Source organism: Anoplopoma fimbria, chromosome 2 (genome assembly GCF_027596085.1).
Source record: "Anoplopoma fimbria isolate UVic2021 breed Golden Eagle Sablefish chromosome 2, Afim_UVic_2022, whole genome shotgun sequence".
NCBI classification, from domain to species: domain Eukaryota; kingdom Metazoa; phylum Chordata; class Actinopteri; order Perciformes; family Anoplopomatidae; genus Anoplopoma; species Anoplopoma fimbria.
Genome location: NC_072450.1, coordinates 15,123,193 through 15,146,691, shown reverse-complemented (window position 1 = coordinate 15,146,691; position 23,499 = coordinate 15,123,193). Strand labels below are relative to the sequence as shown.

Here is a 23,499-nt window from a genome sequence, read left to right as displayed (position 1 = left end):
GTAAAATATAATATGTCCTCTGAATGGATAAAATACAAAAATCCATTTATTTGTAATTGTTACATAAATGTGTTTGTTATTGTTTCGCCTTAGTCTGGTGCGCTCTCCTGGCAGGCCCAACCTAAAAGCACTAGTTTGATAGTGATCAAGCAATGTACCTTTATTTTCTTGAAGGCCAGCTGAAGTTAAAAGTTAAGTATCAGGCTTCCAAAAGCAGTTCACATTCAAATCTATACTTGTATACATGCTTATTTCACACCCCTATAAAAAGAATAAACACAAACTGAGTTGACCTTTTTTTTAATGAATAAGTCATTTCATTCAAATGAATGGAAACAGTAGGTACAGTTATTAAATAGAGCCAATTGCAAAGCAATCATCCAATATATTTCGGAGAAGTTTCAGATGAGGGTAAGACAGCAACCCGACATTGAGCACAACTCTAAAGGTTAACACCCATTTCCTCTCTGTTCTCTGTGGGTGCAGAGCAGAGACACATTGCCTTCCACTAGTCAGTGTCTGCAGTACAGTCCACCTTCATGGTACCACACAGAGTAATCTAGTGTACTTATGTAACGAGTAATACGTTTACAAGTTGTAAGGCCAGAATGAGGTACCTTCTATTTTGGATAAAGGCTCAAGTCTGATTGCTGCCACCGTTCCCCAAACACCCAGTACAAATAAAGAGTAACCCTTTACATAAAACTCAATGAATGACACATTCAAACGTCATTCATTGAGTTTCCAGTTGCCATATAATGCTAAACTTTTACTATAGGTTGACTAGCCAATGGTTTTGATGCTATGCCATTCAAGACATGACAACTGAATTCTGCACTTATACATTTAGTAAAAATGTTTTCATTATACGAGTTACAACTTGTGTGTCACCTTAAAGAAGCACAACCCAGGCCTTACAAAATGGCTGCCAGTGGCCCTTAGTTGATAAAGTGCACACAGGAAGTCTGATCTTAAACCAGCAGGAAATGGCAAATTGGAAATAAATGTAATTTATCAGATAACATGGACTTTTCACTTTATTTTGATAGGGGACATTGGTTATTTAATGTATTGTATATGAAACTTCTGAATATCTGAAAGCTGATGATGGAAATCCATTTATTCCAATCACTGACAGCCAATAAAAACCCCTGCCAGCCCAGATGAGTGACAGTCAGTCTTATCAGTCCGCGGGTTGGCACTTCAATAATCAAAAGCGTCACTGAAGTTGCGTTTGTGTACTCCTCTGGTGTTGCTAAAGCCACGGCCGCCGCCGCCACCGTTCCGAAAGCCACCATTTCCCCCGAAACTTCGCCCTCTTCCACCTCTGAACCCTCCTCTTCGGTCACCGCGGTTACCACCACCGAAGCCTCTGTTACTGAACTCCTTCTCCTCCAGTTCTGGGAGCTCTGTGGCTACAGTCAGTTGCCAACGGCGACCGTCCTTCCAGCCATCCTGTTGAAGGATCAAGTGGGCAAGAAACATTGTCAAAATATTCATATTTTAAGTCAGTTTCATTATCTTGACTAATTTAATCTTGAAGACACTATAAACAGTCCATCCAAGATATTGAACAGATGGTAGTTTTTGCAGTTGTTCTCACCATAATCTCCTTGACTTTGTCAGCTGGGACATCAAAGCAAACTCCCTGTTAGAAACACAAGAAGGGTGAGAAGGTGAGTGTTTCTGGAGTCACTCTATGTACCTGGTGTGCTATCAGAATAAGAGCCTCAACAAGTAATGTCACACATTCACTCTGCCAACAGGTGTTTACTTGCTGTGAATGATTAGTTGTGTAATATGTCTAGTGTGGCTGTAGCAGCTGAATTTACATATAAACTAAACTTCTTTAAATAATTAACACAGATTAGTTTCTCTATTTGCATTTTGATTAACAAACCTGGTTTCCATTTATTTTTTCATTTGCCAAGGCTAATACTTTCATATATGAGGCACTGAATTGACCCAATTATTTGTAGCCTACACCAATGCTCAACTTTTATAACTGTATACACCAAATAAAATATAAACTTTCAGTACAGCTGTTACTCAAACCCTATTGTTAACTTTAAGCTAATAATAGTAAAATCCGACAAGCTCAAGTTCCACAATGGCTTCTATGAAAAAAATCGAACACAATCTGGTAATGAAAAATCAGGAAAATATAATATATTTGATGTGTATAAAACCCCAGCAGCACCTCCCATATGTATGTATTTGTGTGTTTACATACCGTTTTGCCTTTGAGGTAGGTCATTCTTTGAATGTGGTTCTCAAACTCTTCTCCAAGCTGTTCCTTGATGGATTTCCAGGCATAACCCAGATTATGCATCTCCTGAGAACACACCATCTGCACAGTGGTGAAACCCTGCAAAAACAAACAGAAACAACAAGTTAGGTAGAATTAGGGTTATACAGCAGCTAAAAGCATAAAATATATATAAATATATAACTTTTTGTGCCTTATTTTTGTTTTGTGTGTTATGTATAGGTTGTTTATGGCGAGTAAAAAAAAAAAAAAAAAAAAAAAAAAAAAAAAAAAAAAAAAAAAAAACAGCATCAGAGTTGAGCAGTGACCTCTGCTCTAGACTTGTGGCTCCAGAAATATGGGCCAGGGCAGCAGAGAGTGCATCGACTGCTCCTCTCTCCGCAATCAGTTTCTCAGCTGATGCTCTGAAGTAGGCGATGGCTGTAACTGGAACAGAGTCCAGATACCTGTTCACAAGAAAGAAACACATTCATAACAATCCGAAACTTAATTGCTTACTTTCACAAATGGTTACACCCGGCTTTCACTGTCCAGAATAATCTACCTGACGGCATCCTTGCTTGAAGACTTGATGATATCGTTGGCAGTGGGAACCCCAACTCGTTTGAATGTGATACCCTGGAAAACCACCAAACAATGCATTTTAGGTGATACTCAATATAGAAACATCTGGTTGAACTGAACTTCTTTGTCAATAAAATGTGCAATTTTGAACACCATTTCAGACAACAGGGATAAGTTGCTTTCAGTCTGGTTGTCTATGTGGCGCAGCGGCACCATCCCTAACTCTTGCCTCTAAGGAAACACTCTCTCCTCTTCTTCTATGTACTACTTTTGATTCTCCCCTTCCTTCTTGTCCATTTCAATACTGTTTGTAGCACAGTTGTGAACAGAAGCTAAGTTTTGTATTTTTTCTCATAGCTCCTCAAACAATTCAACTTGTTGCTGTTCTTTGCCCTTTGGTCCTATTCCACTTTGACTGACTTTCAAAAAGGTCACGTACTGCTTTGTGTTCTACGTAGCGCAGCTGGTCCTCCTCTTTCCTCTGGTAGAAACAGATGCAGACTCCCGCCCTGCCGGCTCGGCCCGTACGTCCTGAACGATGGATGTATGACTCCACATCCTGACACCAACCACAGAAACACAGAAACATTTTAGATAAAGTAGAGGTAACAGGTCTTTATAAGTTCATATCTTGTGCGACATTTTTAATGAGAAAGTTTGAAGTTAACATTTATCAAAAAGATTTCATTCTTAATTTCTTATTGATCAACCACTGCACATAAATTGTTGCAGCTGTTTTCATCTCAACTCAACTCAATCTAAAGCGCGCAAATGTTAATTTTTAAAACTCTTGTTTTATGTGAATTGAATCAGTACCTTAAGATCTTATACATATTTGTAAATCTAAAACATAACATCTACATAGAAAATAAATGTCAGGTTTGATAAATGCAAAGATAAAACTCTGATGTAAAATTCCTACTACTGGCAAAACATCAAACCTTGGGTGGAGAACACTGGATCACCAGGTCGACTTCAGGGATGTCTAATCCACGAGCTGCAACGTTGGTGGCAACCAGAACCTCAAAAGCCCCGTTCCTGAAGCCCTTCAGCGTCATCTCTCTCTGTTTCTGAGGAATATCACCATGGAGGGACTGGGCACTCTGTTAAGATACAAACAAAATTAAATTAGAAATAAACACTACACATTTCCTTGCTTTTTCATAGCAATTTCTTTGTCTTCTGATTAAGTTGTTATATATTGCTGCTATATGAATGGGGTATTCATAAACTGTTGCATGTGGAAGATGTGTAAGTGTCTACCTGTTTGATGGATGTATTCATGGAAAGTTCGTTGGCGTCTTTCTTTGTCTCGCAGAACAAGATGGTTTTGCCGTGGCTGCCGCTGTAAACCGCGATCACATCCCCTATCACAGCTGCACGCTGTGACCAGTGGCACGTTATGGCCAGATGCTACAGAGAGACGGAGAGAGGAAAAAGCGAAGCCAGGGAGTGAGAGGAGACATTTTCATTAATCCAGCTGGCAGACTTTAATTTGATTACAATTCCATTGGTGTTCATGATGATAAATAAAGCAATATTTTACTGCAAATTAACTTTCTGGGCTTTCCTGATGGAGATATATGCAAGCTTATTTTCCAATCTCAACTACTATAACTGTCCCTGCTTACAGGCATTTTGAGAGCTAAAAGCCTAAGAATTAAGTAACACTTGTTAAATTGCACCAATCACCTTTTTCCACCACTGCCAACCCCCACACACACACACACACACACACACACACACTTACTTCTACAGTTGTTGCAGCTTTCTGTGTTTTCTTGCCAATCAGATCAACATGTTTGCACTCTGGTCTCATGTATTTCTTAGCAACCTCATAAACCCAGGGAGGGCAGGTGGCCGAAAACAGAAGTGTCTGTGGGTTGGAGACGGAGTCTGGAAAAGAGAACACAAACACATATTTTCCAAATTTCTACATACATGACCACTCAACACCAATCTTTCAATCTACTTTAACACAGAGCTGCAGACTGCAACCCTTTTTTTTTTCTTTTTTTTGAGTGTGTCGGTTTAAAATTCACATGGTCACATTCATGCGAGACTATGAATTTAAGGCTTGCAGCCGGGTGCTGCCGAAAAGGGGGTGCGGTATGGCGGAGACATCAGCCACAAAAAGGCTGCGGGTTAGTGGAAGAAGGCCAACAAACAAGCAAGTACATCTACAGTCGCATACACAGAGGATAAGGAGACCCTGAGCGCAGACAGAGCGGTGGTGTACACTCTCTGGTAACAGCAGTCCCGTCAGTGACCGCAGTTCACTACTTTTATAGTGATATTAGGAGAGAAAGGGGTAAAGTAAGTAAGGACTAAAAGTTAGTCTGGAGCCCTGTTACATATATGATACACAAACCAAAATCCTAACACTCCACCTTATACACATACATAAATATGAACACACACACACACACACACAATACACACACAAAAAAAGATTGTCACAGAGTACAACAACACAGATTCCCCTTACCTTTCTCATATGATGAAGACAAAATCTCTTCGACCTGTTCTGCAAATCCCATGTCCAACATTTGGTCCACTTCATCCAGAACTACATGTTTCAGTTTAGAGAGGTCGAGTTTATTGTTCTGGAGATGGTCTTTGATGCGACCAGGGGTGCCGATCAAAATATCGATGCCATTACGGATAGCATCAACTAGACAGGAGGGGAAACCACATAAAAAAAAAAAAGAAAAACAAATAAGGAGCTGGTATATACATGGTCATGATATGCTCATTCTATATATTCATTATTATATTTGGTACATTTTAATAACATTAAACATAAAGAACTCATCAATGTAAATAAATGGACTATTGGTATATTTACGCTGTGGGTTGTAGGAGCTGCCTCCATAGAAACAGGTGAGAGAAAGCTTCCTGGTGATGTCTTTAAAGTCCTTTGAGACCTGGATAGCCAACTCTCTGGTTGGAGTTAACACCAAGACCTACAGACAGACAGGAAGACGCTCAGTCATACACAAACATACTCAGAGAACAAATTGGACTCTGACTGATGCTGTTTTTTTATTGATCGGTGAGAAGGTGTATGTGTGTTCACCTTGGGAGCCCGACCTCTGGTGAACGGCCCTGACTCCATCTGGAGCTTCTCCACCAAAGGGATAGCAAATGAGAAAGTCTTTCCTGTTCCTGTTCGGGCTTGGGCAATGACATCCTCGCCATCATACACAGAATTAAATGTCTTCGACTGAATGTCAAACAGGAAGGTGGCTCCCCGAGCTGAGAAAATGATTGAGAGAGTGGTGACAGAGAGTGAGGAGGAGAAGAATAAAGTGGGATGACAGGACCGGGAGAAAGGCAGAAGATCCATGGTCATTTGTTATTTATCACATCCCAAAGCCTCATAGCAAGACCTAAGCTCAGCTAACACTCCAAAGTACATTTTCAGTACAAAAAGATTTGTGCCTAACATGAATGCATCACTTATTTCAGTCCATAATGCATCAAAATCAAATGTTAATAACTTTAATACAAATATTGTGTATGTCAGATCACCTTTCATAAGCTGAAACATATCCATCAATATTAAAAATCATGTGTATTCTATAAAAAAAATAAGCGTTTTTTCAGACAATTAATATGTTATAACGTAAATTTAATCAATATCTTAAAGCACAAAGTCTGCAAAGCTTCTATTTTTTGGGCAGAGCAGCAAACATGTCCAATTTCGAACATGTATCAGTTCACCTCTGAGTCCAGCCACAGTGGTAAAATCTAAAGGTATGAAAATGTAAATATTTGATCTTTACCTTTTAGTTTATCAATGGTGAATTGGGAGATCCGGAAGTTAGAGAAAGCCCCTGCCTTCTGCTCTGGTGTCTCCCCCTAAACAAAAAAATCATTCATTTGTGAAACTTTTAAATGCTAGAAAATGTGCTGAGTAGGGAAAGAAGTTGCTTTGCAGTTATGTTGTGGTTGTTTTGTGAATTAATCCTTAAATATTTCCAACATATTCTGGGAGCTTCCCATAATGCAGGCCATTGCATTATTGGAAGAAAAAAAAAAAAAAAAAAACACCTAGAAAGAAGGATTAAGTAACAACTTTCATAGTGGTCCCTCAAACACTTATTATAATTTCCACATTGCTGAGTCATCATACATTCAGTAAAAAACAAACTTTCTACTCCTCGTGAGAGGAAAAAAACAAATCATCAGTCTGTGAGTGGTACCGTTTCTTTTTCGGCGTCGCTGGCAGAGTCTTCGCTTGAGGGGGCCGGGGTCTGTGCGGGGGTGTCTGGGGTGGAATGTCCGTTGGTTTCAGCTTCTGCGATTGCTTTCTTATGCTTCTTCTTTTTTTTCTGAGCCAAAAGACAAAAGTTGAGAGGATGTTACAGAACGGGAAGAGTATGATCTTTAAACCCTTTACACCATTCACCAGGAAAGATCATCTAACACCTCACGAAACAACTTGATGGATAATAAATATAGCTTGTTGTCTATTTAGCTCCAAGACTAGGCCTTTTTTGTTAGGAAATGACCCACCTGGTCACCACATATTCTATAACAACACATCACTGACCTCTGTTTCTCCTTCAGCCTTCTTCTTAATCATCTCTGGTGTGTCAACACCGTTACTGTTGCCGTTCATGTCTGTGGCCTCCTCTATGGGGTCGTTCACTTGGTCAACTGTCAGCTTGTCTTTTTTCTTTTTCTTCTTTGGTGCTGGAGGTTCACAGTCTGGGTCTTCCTGGTCCTCCAACTGCTTCTTGTTTTTCAGCTTCTTGCCCTCTTTGGTCTTCTTCTTTAACAGAAACAATAAAGACAAACAGGATACAGTTAAACCTGTACAAATACAAACACTTAACGTTTAAAGAAAGGAAAATGTTGCTGCTTGAGTAAAATGTAGTTTTGAGTTACCGCATCATATTTCAATTTCAATTGCAACATTTGATTATTGTTATGCAAGGTCTTATTAGGGATGCGCGGTAAATATCCAAGATGTTTCACTCCTGTGAAGCGCAGTTTCAGTTCATTGCGTTGAAGGTAGTCTCAAATAAAGAATACCAAAGTTTAAAAGTCACTGGTGCTTCAGAGAGCGCTTCATTCAGTTGGACAGTTTTGCAGCTAAACTATGTAATAAGAACATTAATGGAATAAGAGAGCAGATTAATTGAGAAATATAGCCGCACAAACTACAAATATATAATCATAAGTATGTCAACATTTCCGCCTGATATCAAATAACAGTGTTATAAAAGTAATAAACTAATTTAATGAATATCATTCTCCAATCACATCACATTGTGATTCGTATGCAAGGTTATGTAAATATCAACCATGAAGTTATAACCCATCAGCCCGCGGTGGACACTGGGCCTAAACTACACCAGTAAAGCACATTCATATTTATAATTAGCATAAAGATTTAATATAATTTGGAAAATGCATAAATTAATTATCTTACTGTAACATATTGCAAAATAACAGATTTAATGCAGCACTTCTGAATTATTTTTATTACAGGATTAATAATAACTATGTTTTGCAAGTCACCAGCGTCACTGTGCTTTCTGCCCTGAAGCTTCATCTGCATCTTTTAGCAGCACAAATAGAAAGAAACCCCCAAAGCTTCCACCCATCACTGGGGACAATATACAAAATGATTAAAGAGCACCGTATTCAATTTGTTACAATTATCTTCAGAACTGCAAAGCATTTTTTAAATTAATCAAAATTATTTTTGTTTAAAAAACAAAAAGGTCAACACCACATAATGGCTTTATTTTAATTGCTCAAATGTTTATAATCTTAAATGAATGACACCAGAGGAGTAAATCAATCCCAACTAGAGGGATAACCTCATACTGTCAGTTAACTTGAGTTATCACTAGTATCAGCTATAACTAACAGGAAACCTCTAACAATAATGAAAGATGTCCTGGTTAAAGCAGAGGGTTTTGCTTGCTTGACTCACAGCTGACTCACAGCTGTATAATACGTAATCAGCCTGCGCCAACACCGCAGACATACACAGACGTGGGCGGCATGTTAAAGGTTTCCACGTTGTCCCACCCACACGTGTACAGTCCGGCTCTCTCACACGTGACCTTTAAGCTAGGCTAAGTCACCAGTGTATGCTAACACTAACGTGGCAGCGGCTCGCGTACATTGTCCTCATCCATACACTTTCACACCTCACTATGCTGATAACACTTCACCATAAGTATCGCTCCAGGAGCCTGTCTTTACGGTTACTAGAGTTAGCTGGCCGGCTAACGGAGGGCTAGCACGCTCAGCCACATGTTGTCAAACATGGAGCTTCTGGGGACGAGACGTCGCACGAGTTAAACGCTTATTTAAGTCCATCCCGGGCGACACGACTCGAGCTGCTCACCTTCAGGGCTTTGGCCTCCGCGGCAGTGTCCACGTCGTCGTCCATGGCTTCAACTTCAGTCTCGAATATGATTTTTGTCGGCATTTTTCTCTCCTGTTGGAATCCCTCAGAGTACAAGCACAGGACCGACCACGGGCACGCGGATGGAAAGGAACGCGCAAAGCTGCGACACGCGAGGAAGTGTGTGCACGAGCCGGACGGAGAAATAGAAGCGATAGATCACAACCAGCATGAATGCTTAAGTATGCTTACAGCAGCAGTCAGAAGTGTGGACACACCTTCTCATTCAACTATTATTATTATTATTATATTCCTTTATTGATCCCCAAAAATAAAAATAGAATAAAATAAAAAATAAGAATACAAATAAAAAAATGTACAGTATATCCACATGGGGGGGCTGGTCAGCATGATGACAGACTGTGGTCTGTGTTTTATATTTTAAAGAATCTAAAATATAAAACATATTCTGATTTGTTGAGCATTTGTTTGTTTACCACATAATTCCATGTGTTCCTTCATAGTTTGGATGTCTTCAATATTAATCTACAGAAAAAAATAAAAATAAAGAAAAACCATTGAATGAGAAGGTGTGTGCAAACTTTTTGACTGGTACTGTACGTAAGACAATACTTTACCCCAAAAATCTAAAATATAAAACATATTGATTTGATAAGATTTGTTTGTTTAAGATAATTCCTTTATTAGTTCCTTCATAGTTTGGATGTCTTCAATATTAATCTATAGAATAGTGACAAAAGAGAAAAAGATAAAAAAAAAATTGAATGAAAAGGTGTAGAAAACACAACTGGTACTGAAATATAATATTTACAGACAGAAAAAATAAATAAATTGATTCACCTATTATACTGTGTGTTATGCTCACATTATTTTTCAAACAATATTGCTTAATTTTGGGATCAGCCACAGCATTAACCGTTGCACATGTATCAGCTATAGCCTCTCATTCCTATTTCATGTTTTCAAATTTGTATTTTTTCCCAGAGTACAAAAAGGATCAGTTTCCTTATGAGCACCGACCAGAATCCAAGGCCTTCATTCCTGCTGATTAAGGAGACTACTATCACACTGCTGCAGTCTGGGGTTGATACCTGGAGAATGTGTATAGGCTAGTCAAGTAACTAAAACTTAATTATCTTTTAAGTTATTTTCATTTAGACATTTATTATATATTTGTATATTTTAAAAAGGGAGGAAGATGCTAAAAAATTGTGGTCAGCAAATTAATTCCAAACCAGTATTAAAACGCTTTTCAAATGTGCTTTGTGTTGTGGAGTTCTTCACCTCACCTTTACAAGTTATTTGTTTATAGGCGTCAGACCACCTCAACATCCGTAGCAGCTTCCACTTGGTATCAACATTTTTTTTAAATTATTTTTAAAAGGTATACACATACTCTGGATTTTGATGGTAAACTTTGTGCAAAAAAATGTTGTTTTAGTGCACCTGCATATAGTTCACTGTAATTTGCAATATGCTGCCTTTTTCTTGCATTCATTTTCTATTTTTTAGGGCATTGCACTGTGTGTATTATATTATTTGATGGTAGCTGGAAAGTGTAATCAAATTTTCCTTTAAAAACAAATAATGTGTGTTTACACTTGTTTATTTTGCTTTAATATGTAGTATATGTTGGGAAATGGTTACAAATGATGTTGTATCTTGTAGTTTTTTGGCTGGAGGTTATCTATATTATTTAATTGCTAAGCATTCTGGGTACATTTTCAAATCCACATATCTAAATTGAATGGCTCCAAAACCCTCCTTTTATCGTTTCATTACATAAAACGAGGGGGTGTTTTTGTATTACTTCGTTGTAAAATAAAATAAAATAGCTCTTATTGTGAAGCAGGGTTTCCTTAGCAACCTGTACACCTTTCTTTAAAACTGTTTTACAGTCCTACAGTAGTAGCGTACTAGCCTGAGTAGTTTAATATAGAAGCACTAGGTTGTGCTGCGTATTTGCGACAGTGTCGTAAAGCGCCCATGTTATGGTCGTAAATGAGACCAGTCGTCCTCTGAGCTGAGTTTTTAGTCGCCCTTCAACAGAAAGAGTGTGCTTTTCTTTGCAATAACAGACACCAGCCCGACGTTAAACCATGGCAGGGACAATTGCACGGAAAGCTATTGATCACCTGAAGAGCAAAGACTTCAGGGATTATTTGACAAGGTATGTAAAAATGAAAAAGGATAGATATGCAGTTAGCACGCGTGCTAAAGTGACGTTTGCTAGTTGGATGTCGAGTGTAGGGCAGCGTTGGCTCATGCTTAACAGCCGGCTGAATCTACTGTTCCGATTTGTTCAGACAACGTTTTAATAAAAACTAAGGACTATTGTTAGCAATATGTGTTTTAGTATCTGGTAAATTAGCGTCGTTTCTCTCTGTTCTCTGATAGTTTTCAAGGACGATTGATGTTTCTGCAGCGTAACATTAGAAAGTTACCCTCAGTTAACTTGTTCCTCCAGTTTATGAGGTTGGCTGTGAATGGAGAGAAGACTGTGCACGAACTAGTTTTTGTTTTTTTTAAAAGTCTGTGTTGTCTGTTGTTGAATATCCACCAACCTTGAAAGTGGGTTTGCAGTATGTGAGCGTCTCTGATAGGATGTCAGGAAAACAACTACTTTGCCTCTAACAACAACATTAAACGGGGTTGTGCTTTGAAGTTGTGGCCAGGGTCAAATCTGACTATAGTGACAAAGGCAAGCAGAGATAAATGCTTTATTACTCTTTGCCATGTTGTCAGGACGTTGGTTAATGTGAGCATGATGCCAGGTCGGTGTGTGCGCTTGCCACAGATTAACAGCATGCTCGGAATGTAGAGTAAAGATTGAGTTGATGCAAGGGCCCATCTTTGTTTACACTTGAAACATGCTGAAATTCAAGGAGAAAGTCCAAAAAATGCACTGTAGATATGGTGAGGAATTATGTGTGGCCTTTAGCACCAGCTCTGGGGTTTCTTTGTGGACCTTTTTTGTAATCATGTAGAGAATACAGTAATCATGAGTTTAACTTTAAATTGTGTCATGAACACTGTGGTAAACAGTTAACTGTGGATGTAGTTAAATATTTTCATCCAGGTTCTGAAGTATTTCCTATTTCATTATAACCTAATTTAGTGATGTAGAACTAAAGCAAGATGAAGCAGTTGATGTTACTCCCTGCAGGACCTGAACCATTTAAATTATACTAGATCTCTTGTCAATTGTGATTTTTATAAAACATGACCTGTGACCTATCTTCTGTCGCAGCCTCTCTAGGTCATATAAGTATGACTTATCTGTATTTATGTTCTTTTCTCTTCTATGTGGCCCTGAAAAAACAGCACGGTATGTACTCAAACTTAACTCTTACTCAAACCTTTCTGTTTGTCTCATGCCCATTATGGGTGTTTGGTTTATACATCTTTACTGACATGTTTTTCTCATATCAATTTATATTGTTTTGGGATTCATAATACCGATTTTACCATTAAGTATTTATTTATCTGGTTGTAATTATATAGTTGCTGTACAACCATCTTCTAAGGTTCAAACTGTATTTCATCACTTTTTGTGTATCTCCACAGCATTTCTGGGGTCCTATAGCAAACTGGGGTCTTCCCATAGCCGCCATCGCAGATATGAAGAAGAGCCCTGAGATTATCAGTGGCAGGATGACCTTCGGTAAGACACAGACCCATTTGCTGAAAAAACCCAGATCTAGTCATGAAGGGTTCGCACAATACCCCCATTCATTTCCGGTTAACTTTGCGAGAGTTACGTTTGTCATTTGTACTTCATCTCAAGGCTGCTTAGAAATACAAGATTCTGTAAAGTAAACTACAGCGGAAATTTTTATTAGTCACTTAGTAATTATTGATAATATTAGGTTTCATCTATTGACCTGTAATGGTTCAACTCTCCCCATTTCGATGCTTAATATCCATTTGAAAAAACAGTGCCTATCAGTAAGTGGTTTATAAGCAGACATGTTGTAATAAACTATTTCCTGTGTGTTTTCTCCTTTTCTCTCAGCTCTGTCCTGCTATTCACTGCTCTTCATGAGGTTCGCCTACAAGGTACAGCCACGCAACTGGCTACTGTTCGCTTGCCATTTGACAAATGAGACGGCACAGCTGATTCAGGGAAGTCGTCTCATGAAATACAAGTAAGCAATATCCTATGATGAGATTTTCTGTTCTCGGCCATATTCTCTCCAAAATGGTGGCTTAATGTCATGGTCTACAATCACATGTACATAGAGAAACGCCACTCTGTTGGTCATATTTCCACTTAAGCTTCTATGAAAGGCTTAAGAAATATAAGTGATGTTAGGTAGCAGGCTACTATTATACCATTTGCTTTGTTATGAAGCTTGTGTGTTCAGGTTTGGATCATGATGTTTTTCTTTCCTTTTTGCCAATTGTTTGTGATGATAATGACCCAAAATACTAGTGTCTTTCCAGTTATTTTTTACCTGGTCTTCATTTTGCCACCATGGCTTTTGACCTAGTTCATTATTTCACCAATGACTTAATAAAAGAGTTAAGATAAGGAGCAATGTTAACAAACTGAAACGACGTAGGTTTGTAAACATCTGTTTCTATATTACTACAGCATGGAGAAGAAGAAGGCGGGATCTTAGTGGCGCAGATGCACAACGTTCACTTCAGAGTGGCACCCTGCTGCTTCAACAGCAACGTAAACCTGGACATCAAAACTAACACAACCAAACATCTTATCTAATAATTTAAACTGTGGCACTTGCAGAATTTTTAACCTAATGTTACCCTGATTGATCACCGTCATGAATTTTTAGTCACTTTTACTACACAGACATAAAAAGGCAGAAGCTTTTCCTCCAATAATTTAGGTCAACCGCTGTGTTTTTGTGGGGGATTTTTGCAACAGTCAATTTGAACGCACATTGACACACAAAAATAAGCTGTGGGTGAATGTACACTTAGCTAACTAGCCTGACAGTCAGCTTGCTTGCACACTGGCTGTTGCACATTTATAAACTAGGCTAAAACAATCCTTAGTCATCAATCATCTCGTTTTAGGTCATCAGCGTAATTCTTTGTAATTCTTTCTTTCCGGCTTATTTCAAAGTGAATTTAGCCTGAAGTCAGTTTGTGCAAATGTTTCCACACCATAGCAGATTATCACTTGCTAAGCATTGCCTTTCATCTGTTCACCTTTACTTATAAAGGGAGGACTATTGTGCCCTGGATCGAAATGTTGTACTGTACAATGAAAACGGTGTGTCTAAAGGATCAATTTTGGCCTGGTTTTATTAAGGTATAATAAACAAGACAAGCTGCTTCTGTCAGTGCTGACCAAACATGTACTGTGTGTTGTTATCATATGTAGTTCACATTAATTTATTGCCATTGTGTAATTCACATTATTTTTCCCTGAATAATGATTTGATTATCTGGGTTTGTTCAAATAAACTGGCGATAACAAACTCGAACATGATTCAGAAGGTGATTCCTTTACAAGGATTGTTTAACATAACGTTCAGTATTGCTTTTGCTGTTATCATTTGATTGTTGTTTGTCTTAAAGTCCTGTTCCATTGTCATTGTTAGGGATAAGGTGACCTTTACAACGTCAAATTACATAAGAGATAAGATAAGATAAGATAATCCTTTATTAGTCCCGCAGTGGGGAAATTTGCAGGCTTACAACAGCGTAGAGTAAAGACATAAAGTACATATCATAGAACAGGAAACTAATGGTTATCTCACATGTTTCATGTTTTATATGTATACAACCAAGCTTTTTATGTGAAAAAAAAATAGCTTTAAACTGGATCAACATTGTCAAAAAACAGTCGTGGAAGTAGTAAATTGTTTAATTAAAGTAGTACAAAAAGAATTAAATAAAATCTCAGGCATCCTGCATTTTTACTTAACTAAAAGTATAGAGGTATTAACAGCAAATGAAATCAAAGTGCTCATTATATTAATGCTATATATGACTGTATATACTGTATATACAACAAATGGAAATACTCAGGTAAAGTGCAAGTACCTCACAATTGTACTTAAGAGATAAGATAAGATAAGATCATCCTTTATTAGTCCCGCAGCGGGGAAATTTACAGGATTACAGCAGCATAGAGGATAGTGCAAACAAGATCAAAAATAACTATTATAAATAAGCAAATGAGCAATAAAAAAACAGTAAAGAATCCACAGTAACTGAAATATTATATATACAGACAGAAACTATTATAACTATTGTATTGCACAGTGTATTTGTATTTGTATAATACTAGTAAGTAGTAAATTACTCTATTACATTTCACCTCCTGTCATAACGGATAACATGAAGACACACAAATATTCAAGTTAATTAATCTCAAATACATGTCTGTGATGATCGGACGTTGTTTTGGTAGAAATGCAGTGATGGAAATAATATAAATTTTAAATTCACAAATAAAGAGATAACATAAGTACTTCCAGCAGGGGGCAGTGATGCAACAAAAAGAGCCCGGCTGTGAGAGTCGTAGTTCAGCGACACAGAAGAAGACAAACATGGCGTCTGTGAGCAGCGATGAGTGGAGAGCTGTGTGTGACAAATTCACCAACGCCCAAAACCTCACTGTAGTAGAATCACGAAATGACCCCGAGAATGACCCGTTCCGCTCCAAATACAAGGCCAGGGAGATCCTCCGGGAGATCTACTGCGCACTCAAGAGTTTCGAAGCCGGCGAAGGTGAGGAGGAGAGCGGCGCGGAGAGCGGCGAGGAGCGGCCGACGGAGCCCCCGGTGGACGGGCAGACGGAGGACCTGTTCGGCCGGGGCTTCAGCGGCGACTCGCCGGCCGGGCTGCGGGCCGCTAAGCTCGGGGCTGTGGAGTACTATCTGGGCGTCAACCATGTCGACACGGAGGAGCTGTCAGCCGGGCAGGAGCACCTGATGAACTGCATGAAGCTGCTGGAGGGATGCAGCGTGTCCTCGGACAATGTGTCGCTGTTCATCCATGTCAGGGTAACGATGACGTTCACTCATCCTTCTGTACTGCTAGAAAGCTAAATGTTTGTTATAGCAATGATATGGGAAAAACATATAATGTATTGTGAACGAGTTGCTAGGGATGAACCATAATAAACCACAACAAAAATTGGCAGTGCCATGATCAATAATGCCATTTCAGTAGCATCATAGGCCTGTGGAAAATCATTTTGCATATGTTCCCCTTTTACATACATTACAGTCTTAATATCCTACTATTGTTTTGTTTTTTGTTGCCATAATTGTCACAGCCCATCAGTTGCATTAATAATTCTATGATTCAGTTAATGTAGTGGATGCTCAGATGATGCTGATCATTACTTGCTCTTGTTTTGATGTGTTGTGTTGTCAGAACCAGCTGGGTATCCTGTGGGCAGGCCGGGATGAGACTGAGACGTCTCAGGGATTCCTTGAGACAGCTGAATCCATCTACCAACGTTATATGAAGGAGGTAAGGTTGGTGACCCGTGCGACTGTTTACTTGAAACTTGTGAATGATGACAGGGCAGGAGAGACTGTAGAGGAAGAAAAAACATGACTGCTATGCAACTGTTTGCCTCTTATTGCCTGACTGATTATCCAGCTTCTTCATAGTCTCGCAACTCGTCTTTCATCTGACTATCATGACAAACACTTGACAGCGTACACTGTAGTTAGAAGTAAATTTACATTTTTGCAAACTTATCAATCATCGTCATTTTGCCTCACCATCGACAAGTGGAGTGTCACATGTCCTTAATATACCTGATTGTCAGGAGGCAAGGCAGGGTATTAAAGGGGTTTTATTTTTAGTAAAAAAAAATGTGTTTGTGCTGTTGACATTGCATTTTTTCTGAATTCTCAGAATGTTTGGCCAGTGCTACAAAATGCTTGAAAATGTATTTCTTCCCTGAAATTAGGATGGATTGTGAATACAGTGCACCAGGTAGCAAAAAAAGGGAGAAATTAAGTATGAAGCTTTATTGTTGGCCATATATGTGTCACTTCCTATAAATGTTGACACCGGCATTCAAAAGACAAACTGACTGACTGACAAGTGTTGTAGCTTCATGCAACAGCTAGAAAAAAAGAGTATTTGTTTAGTATAGTGGTTGTTGTGTTTTTTCAGGATGGGAGTCCACCTACTGATATGACAGAGTACTTCACTACTGAGGAGAACCTGCTGACCCATCAAGAAAGGACCAAGAGGTAACTTGTAAACTCTAGCTTCCCCATACAGAAGTCCCACATACACATAACTTTTACAGACTTCCCACCTATTTATATTAATACTATTGGCCCAAAGTTTGCATGAACGTGGTCATTCATTCAGCAAACCCCGAGTTAGATTTGTATTTTTGTCAATTATGCTCTGCCTTGTCCCATATATCATTTCTCCCCTTTACTCTTTTCTTGCTCAGGTTTGAGTTGGCCTACACTCACTCAATGTATTACCTTGCTCAAGTCTATAAAAACCTTGGTGAGTCCGACCTGTTTTCAATTAGCACAACAGTACTTATTTTTGGCTTGTGTAAATGAAATACTTTAAAGCAAATGTAAAATATACTCAATAATATTTATGTATAGAGAATTTAAAACATATTTATAATCCATTGACATCCATTTTTATCTGAGTAGATTTTTTGATTCATTTTTGAGCCATTTCTGAAGTACGCTTCTAAACTTGATTCATATTTATGTATGTGAATATAAAAAAAAAACAGATTCTTGTAATATTAATGTTTAGCTTAACTTGATGGTAGTAATAATAACTGTGGTGTTTTGTCTTCCAGGTGAAACAGAGCGTGCGGCCACCTACTGCCACAGCACCCTGCAGAGACAGTTAAAGTTAAATCAGTTCAGTCCAATGGAGTGGGCTCTGAATGCTGCTACACTATCACAGTATTACATCACTAAGGTAGGGCCCTTATTAATTTAAATTGATTAAAAAAATTTTGATTTAAAACCTGACATCTTAAAGATTTTGCTTGTTAACATCCAAAATGATCTAATCTATCTAAAGAAATAAATCTGTTCTCTTTGCTTTTACTAAGTTTTGTCAGCCAATTGATTTTGATTACCTTTCCAAAAGTTTGGTTGTGGAAATCCTATATATTTGTAAGATCTGCCCTATTGGTTCACCAGCACTGTCACAGTTTGTTTTCAGTAATAATATAGAGAGGTGTTTGTGTGTGATTTCCAGGGCCGATACATGGAAGGCAGACATTGCCTCTCAGCAGCTACTGTCATATCAGGTTTGGCAGGAGAGGTTCCATCTGAAGCCGCAGCACAGGAGAGTAAGGGTCTTTCTAATTCTTTAATTAATACACATAAATATAAACATATTTAGTTACTTATTTCCCTTGCATTCTATAGACGTAATGAGTCAGGTGGGAGTGAACAAAACTGTTTTGCAAAGCATTGCAATACTTGCAAAACCAATCTTGCCTCCCTTCCTCTGTTATTACCTCCCTTCCTCTCTCTGACTCATTCCCTTTCACTCCCTCTCAGTTCATCCAGATATATCAATAATTCCTTCCATCTTCTCCAGCATATCTTAACATATTTTTCTCCCTTTGTGTGACCCAGGTGAGACAGAGAGTGAGCTCAGGGAGCAGCTCAGACAGAAGAGAGCAGAGATTGCAAGATGTTGGATCAAATATTGTCTCAACCTCCTGCAGGACTCTAAGAAGCTGCTAGAGGTACGGCATGGCTGTTTGTTTGTTGTAACTCTTTCGTGGCTATTAATAAAATGTTAACACTCAAGTCCACACCTCTCATATGAACAGTGAAAGCCACCATGGCTGAAAGAAAAAGGAACACCCAGAAAAAACTCAACTTTATCAGCAGAAAAACAAGTTTCCACCAAAAATGTAGCTCCAAAGATGATGCTTAATAAAATAATTTGAAAACTTTTATGTTGCGGCTGTGGTATCTGTATATCGGTGTGTTTACTTACTTAAGTCTGTTGAAATGTCGACATGTTTGAGTGTTCCTTGGCTTAGAAATACACAATTGTATTGAGAGACTCTTAAAATATGCGTCCACATGTGTGTTTGTGACCAGGACAGCATTGGGGAGCTCGACACTGATCGTCAAGAAGAGTTGAAGATGGCGAGGAGACGTGAAGAGGAGGAGGAAGAGAAGGGCAGGAAGAGCGCTCTGCTGTTTGGCTCTGAGGACACCTTTGACTCCATTGCTAGTCTGGAAGAGAAGGTCTATAAACTGCTAGTGCTACTAGTAATGTAATTTTGTTATGTTTAATAGGATAATGTTATACTGCTACACTTTATCATACATCAGTATAATCTCTGTCAGAAGCCTCAGAAAGACTTCCAGTTATTAATAAAACAATTTTTTTAATGTCATGTATTAGTAATAGATGATTTAAGATTTAAGACTACTATATACTATACTGTTTGTAGCAGATAAGATCAAACTCTCTGCTTTCTATTTTCCAGGTGCGCTGTTTGCTACCACTGGACTTCACTGAGGCCAGAGCTGTTTTTCTGGTGGGACAAAATTATGTCACACAGGTATGCACAGTACACACACACACATACACACATACACACACACACACACACAAACACTGGAACTGTATTTGAGAAATTCTTATCATCAATTATAACACTCTTATACAAGTAATCAGACACAGTTAGAGCCGAGTCATTGAAGTCATCACCATACCAGCAGTTATTAAAATGAATAAACAAAAAAAAAGAAGCAAACAGATGCTTTTGTGCTTTGCTGTTTTTATTCACCTGCCATTGCAGTCTGTAGGTGATGAGGCACATTGATATATTGTATGTGATGTTGGGCTGTTTAAACAAACTTCAGTGGGCTTGACTTTACACAGCAGTGAATGTACCAAGCATATAGCTACAGATGTTCTCAACTACACATGTACCACTTTATTGTTCCTCAACTATATTGTTGTCTACAAATATTCACTTCAAGAAACGAATGTACTCCGTCATTCTGGTGTATAAGGTTGAGCTGGTAATAATGGCAGAGTTACCCCACAGAAGAATCTGATTGGTCTAGAAGTCCTTCATCCTTTTTCTTCATCCAGACAGCTTTACATTTTAACCAATGTCCCAAGGGTTGAACCCACAGTGTTTAGTTTTTAACTGCTAAACATGGTAAACTGTCCCCATCCTTTCACTCACTCTTGCAGGCCAAGGATTATTTTCAGATGGACGGCTATGTGACGGACCACATAGAGATCTTGCAGGATCACAGTGCTCTGTTCCGGGGCCTTGCTTTCTATGAAGAGGATCTGGAGCGACGCTGCAAAATGCACAAACGCAGAGTTGACATGCTAGAGCCAGTCTGCAATGGTACTGCATTAACTTTGTTCATAAGTTTCCTTTTTTTGTCTCTCTGAATATTTTCCCAAAAAATAGATTTCAGTAGAAAAAGATTAAATAAAACAACTTGTCAATGTTCAACCTGAATGTCCATGCAAGGTGACATAATTGATTAAATCAGACTCTCTCTCTGATTCTCCCTACAGACTTGAACTCCCGGTATTACCTAATGATCCGCAGACAGATGATGTTTGAGTTGGCTGAGATTTACAATGAAATGATGGACCTGAAACTGGCACTGGCCAACAGACAAGATGATTCCCAGTCTCTAGATAGCCACACCATTAAGAAATTCAACCATCTCTGCTCTGCCTCTGCCAAGTGAGTGTGTGTGAATGACCCATATGTTTCTGTGCATTATATATTTTTTAAATGGATATTTTAAGTCCTCTGTTTTCCTCTCCAGATACTTCCAGATGTTCCTAGACTCTCTGTGTTCTCCAGAGGGGAAGCCTCCAGAGCACCTGGAGGAAGAGGTGCTCAGACCGGCTTTAGTGGCCCGCTTCAGAGTGGCCCGACTCCACAGCCGCCTGATCAGCTCTTCAGTCTCTGCTCAGCTGGAAAACCTCGACAAATCTCTGGAACACTACAAGTAAGAAGATATATTTGTTAACTTATTGTAGTTAACAGTAGTTGGAATGTGGAACTTTTTTCTTCCCCCTCTGGCAGTGAGAGTAATTATCATATTGGACAATCCATAGCGACAGAACAGCAGCTAGGAGTATGGCGGAAACTAGAAATGGAATGGAAGCTCCGCATAAAAAAAGAAACTTGGTGTGCAGAGTAAGGCTTTAAAGTAAAAAGTTGACACATTCTCCAGACACCCAACTCCAACATACTGTGAGAAATAAAGAGAGGTTTCTTTGCAGCGATAGGATTAATCAGCATTGCGTGAACTCGTTTGGCTTGAATGTAACAGACATTTATTTATATGTAATAGTCCTACACTCCTAATGAATGTAGAAGTATTTGAAGGACAAATTAAAGACACAGGTATTTGGAATAAAAATATATTTTATTAAAAGACGTTGAAATGATATATGTTGTTGTCGGTATGTTGTTCATCTGTAAAATGTGTTGACCATCACTTTTCTAGGTACATTGTGCAGTACTGTGAGGCCCATCCTGAGGCTGCAGCCGCTGTGGAGACGGAGCTGGAGCTGAGTTCAGAGATGGTCGGCCTCCTCCCTCTCAAAATCAACCGCCTCAAAGCAAAGATGGTTTTAAACAACTGAAGAACGTCACTGTTCACTGACTGACTATTTGGCTTTCCTGATCGAGTTAAACCCATCCAAATCAGGCAATCAATCTAAATTTGCCACCTTTATTATCCATGGACACTCCCAATAATTACAAAAACTAAATGGCAGACTTCCTTGCTTATTTGTGTATTTTTTGAGCAGTCAGTATGCTGCTTACACACGACCTTTGAACCCATAACACGCGGTACATATGTGCTTTCCTCCGTGAAGTAAAATGTGTGGTAACTAAAATTTCATTCAAATAGCACAGTAAATATACTCTCTTCAAAATCTATATGAAAATATATTTCTCATAGTACTATGAAGTCATTGTAAAACACTTTGAATCTATTGATCTAGACCTGTTTTTGTCTTCACATTGATGAATTCTTGCCAACCAGAATGGTGAGAAGAAATCTAAGTATATCGCTAAAATGTCAGACGCTCCCTTTGCATGAAAAAAGTAGCTGCTTGGAATATGACAGTCACCTTATAATCCTTGTGGTGGATATGTACATAACAGATTTTTTTATTTAATTTTGTTTCATTTTATTTTAAGTCACGATCTTCTGTGATCCCTGTCTCGCTCATTCTTGTTTTCTATTGTTAATCATATTGGTTTTCATGTAATGTGGCTTTATTTTGTGTGAAGCACTTTAACACATTAAAATTCAATTCATTCAGCTACTATATGTCTCTGATGGTAAAACAAATGTGAAGACCTATGGTGTAACCATGGCTAGTGTAACCATGGTAATAAACGTAGGCAGCCAGAGGTACAAATAGTTGAGTTGGCTCAGTTTGTACTACAGACAGGTTGTTGTTGTGCCTTAAAACTGAGATGCTTGTTCGGCTTATCGTCAGAACAACTGTGTTGGTGACAGACATTAAGTGGACTTAACAATGTTGGTTTATGAATAATCTGCATGATGCCAGCCTCATCCGGTTGAACCTCTGTGTTGTCTTCCTGTCTCTTAGGGATCAAAATGTCACCCTGTTTTATGCACAGCAGATACTGTATGGAATATAAATAAACCAATGAAATAATACACACTTATGTCACAAACACAATATTTGCTTTTTGTCTTGCAAAGAGAAGCCGGGTTTAAAATGGGTTGTCTGTGTTTTCTCTGGCATATTTCCACATAACTGAAGTAACAAGTTTATTTAATGACTGTGGGATCAAAGTAAAAAGCTAAAATATCTCAGTTTGAGGCCCAGTGAGCTTTACCACCTTTTTTTCCCCAGTCTATTAAATAACTTATCCAGAGAAATGTCTGAAAGGGTGTCTACTAAAACCAAATTATCTCTTAAACTGACTGAGACATTGTGAAGATTTTCTGTAAAAGTTGCACTATATCACAGCTTACATCTTTTTTGTTTAGTTAAGTCTTTATGTTGTTTGTCTCCCACAGTCTTGTCCTGCATGTTCCCCATATTGTTATAATGTTTCGTATATTTATCTAGGTTGGGTAAAAATGTTATACACATGTCACAGCTGGCAGAGATAAAGGGACATTTCATATTAATAGTAAAATGTCCCAAGAAAAGAAACTCAAAAGAGTTCCATGGGAGGGCCCTGATTTTATAATGCTTTATATTATTGAGTATGTCAGCGACTTTTAATATTCAGTTCAAGTTCTTTTAGGAAGTGGAAGTGCAACAGATGTCA

The 23,499-nt window shown here is 38.5% G+C and overlaps 3 protein-coding genes across 4 annotated transcripts; 2 read left to right on the top strand and 1 right to left on the bottom strand.

Annotated features, from left to right (window-relative positions):
- Window positions 1-284: 284 nt before the first annotated feature.
- On the bottom strand, window positions 285-9,409 carry ddx21 (DEAD (Asp-Glu-Ala-Asp) box helicase 21). Of its 2 annotated transcripts, none has more exons than XM_054610300.1 (16): window positions 9,207-9,409; window positions 7,392-7,613; window positions 7,042-7,170; window positions 6,622-6,697; window positions 5,913-6,091; window positions 5,682-5,799; window positions 5,322-5,507; window positions 4,584-4,729; window positions 4,097-4,246; window positions 3,775-3,936; window positions 3,273-3,392; window positions 2,814-2,887; window positions 2,556-2,715; window positions 2,234-2,368; window positions 1,604-1,648; window positions 285-1,455 (listed from the first exon to the last, which is right to left on the bottom strand). In XM_054610300.1, exons 1-16 carry the CDS (start codon window positions 9,288-9,290, stop codon window positions 1,204-1,206), a joined length of 2,238 nt encoding a protein of 745 aa, XP_054466275.1. In that variant the 5' UTR covers window positions 9,291-9,409; the 3' UTR covers window positions 285-1,203. The 2 variants fall into 2 exon arrangements, with proteins under 2 accessions (XP_054466275.1, XP_054466285.1); XM_054610310.1 differs by having other exon boundaries at window positions 7,392-7,610.
- A 1,810-nt stretch (window positions 9,410-11,219) lies between these two features.
- mpc1 (mitochondrial pyruvate carrier 1) lies at window positions 11,220-14,677 on the top strand. Its single transcript, XM_054612687.1, has 4 exons — window positions 11,220-11,401; window positions 12,795-12,891; window positions 13,243-13,375; window positions 13,825-14,677. Exons 1-4 carry the CDS (start codon window positions 11,327-11,329, stop codon window positions 13,850-13,852), a joined length of 333 nt encoding a protein of 110 aa, XP_054468662.1. The 5' UTR covers window positions 11,220-11,326; the 3' UTR covers window positions 13,853-14,677.
- Window positions 14,678-15,714: 1,037 nt separating this feature from the next.
- On the top strand, window positions 15,715-22,872 carry kifbp (kinesin family binding protein). Its single transcript, XM_054612675.1, has 13 exons — window positions 15,715-16,210; window positions 16,587-16,685; window positions 17,343-17,422; window positions 17,635-17,693; window positions 18,007-18,131; window positions 18,417-18,510; window positions 18,803-18,915; window positions 19,280-19,429; window positions 19,675-19,749; window positions 20,394-20,556; window positions 20,733-20,907; window positions 20,993-21,178; window positions 21,683-22,872. Exons 1-13 carry the CDS (start codon window positions 15,755-15,757, stop codon window positions 21,819-21,821), a joined length of 1,914 nt encoding a protein of 637 aa, XP_054468650.1. The 5' UTR covers window positions 15,715-15,754; the 3' UTR covers window positions 21,822-22,872.
- The last annotated feature ends 627 nt before the right edge of the window (window positions 22,873-23,499 follow it).

Excerpts from the sequence above, each read along its gene's own strand:
- ddx21 (XM_054610300.1), bottom strand. The coding sequence starts at position 9,290 with ATGCCGACAAAAATCATATTCGAGACTGAAGTTGAAGCCATGGACGAC. Across the intron at positions 5,508-5,681 it reads CAGCTCCTACAACCCACAGC|TTGATGCTATCCGTAATGGC; the intron begins GTAAATATACCA and ends CCTCCTGTCTAG. Across the intron at positions 4,247-4,583 it reads AAGCTGCAACAACTGTAGAA|CATCTGGCCATAACGTGCCA; the intron begins GTAAGTGTGTGT and ends GTCTCTCTGTAG.
- mpc1 (XM_054612687.1), top strand. The coding sequence starts at position 11,327 with ATGGCAGGGACAATTGCACGGAAAGCTATTGATCACCTGAAGAGCAAA. Across the intron at positions 11,402-12,794 it reads GGGATTATTTGACAAGGTAT|CATTTCTGGGGTCCTATAGC; the intron begins GTAAAAATGAAA and ends GTATCTCCACAG. Across the intron at positions 12,892-13,242 it reads CAGTGGCAGGATGACCTTCG|CTCTGTCCTGCTATTCACTG; the intron begins GTAAGACACAGA and ends CTTTTCTCTCAG.
- kifbp (XM_054612675.1), top strand. The coding sequence starts at position 15,755 with ATGGCGTCTGTGAGCAGCGATGAGTGGAGAGCTGTGTGTGACAAATTC. Across the intron at positions 18,916-19,279 it reads ACTCTAAGAAGCTGCTAGAG|GACAGCATTGGGGAGCTCGA; the intron begins GTACGGCATGGC and ends GTTTGTGACCAG. Across the intron at positions 21,179-21,682 it reads AAATCTCTGGAACACTACAA|GTACATTGTGCAGTACTGTG; the intron begins GTAAGAAGATAT and ends TCACTTTTCTAG.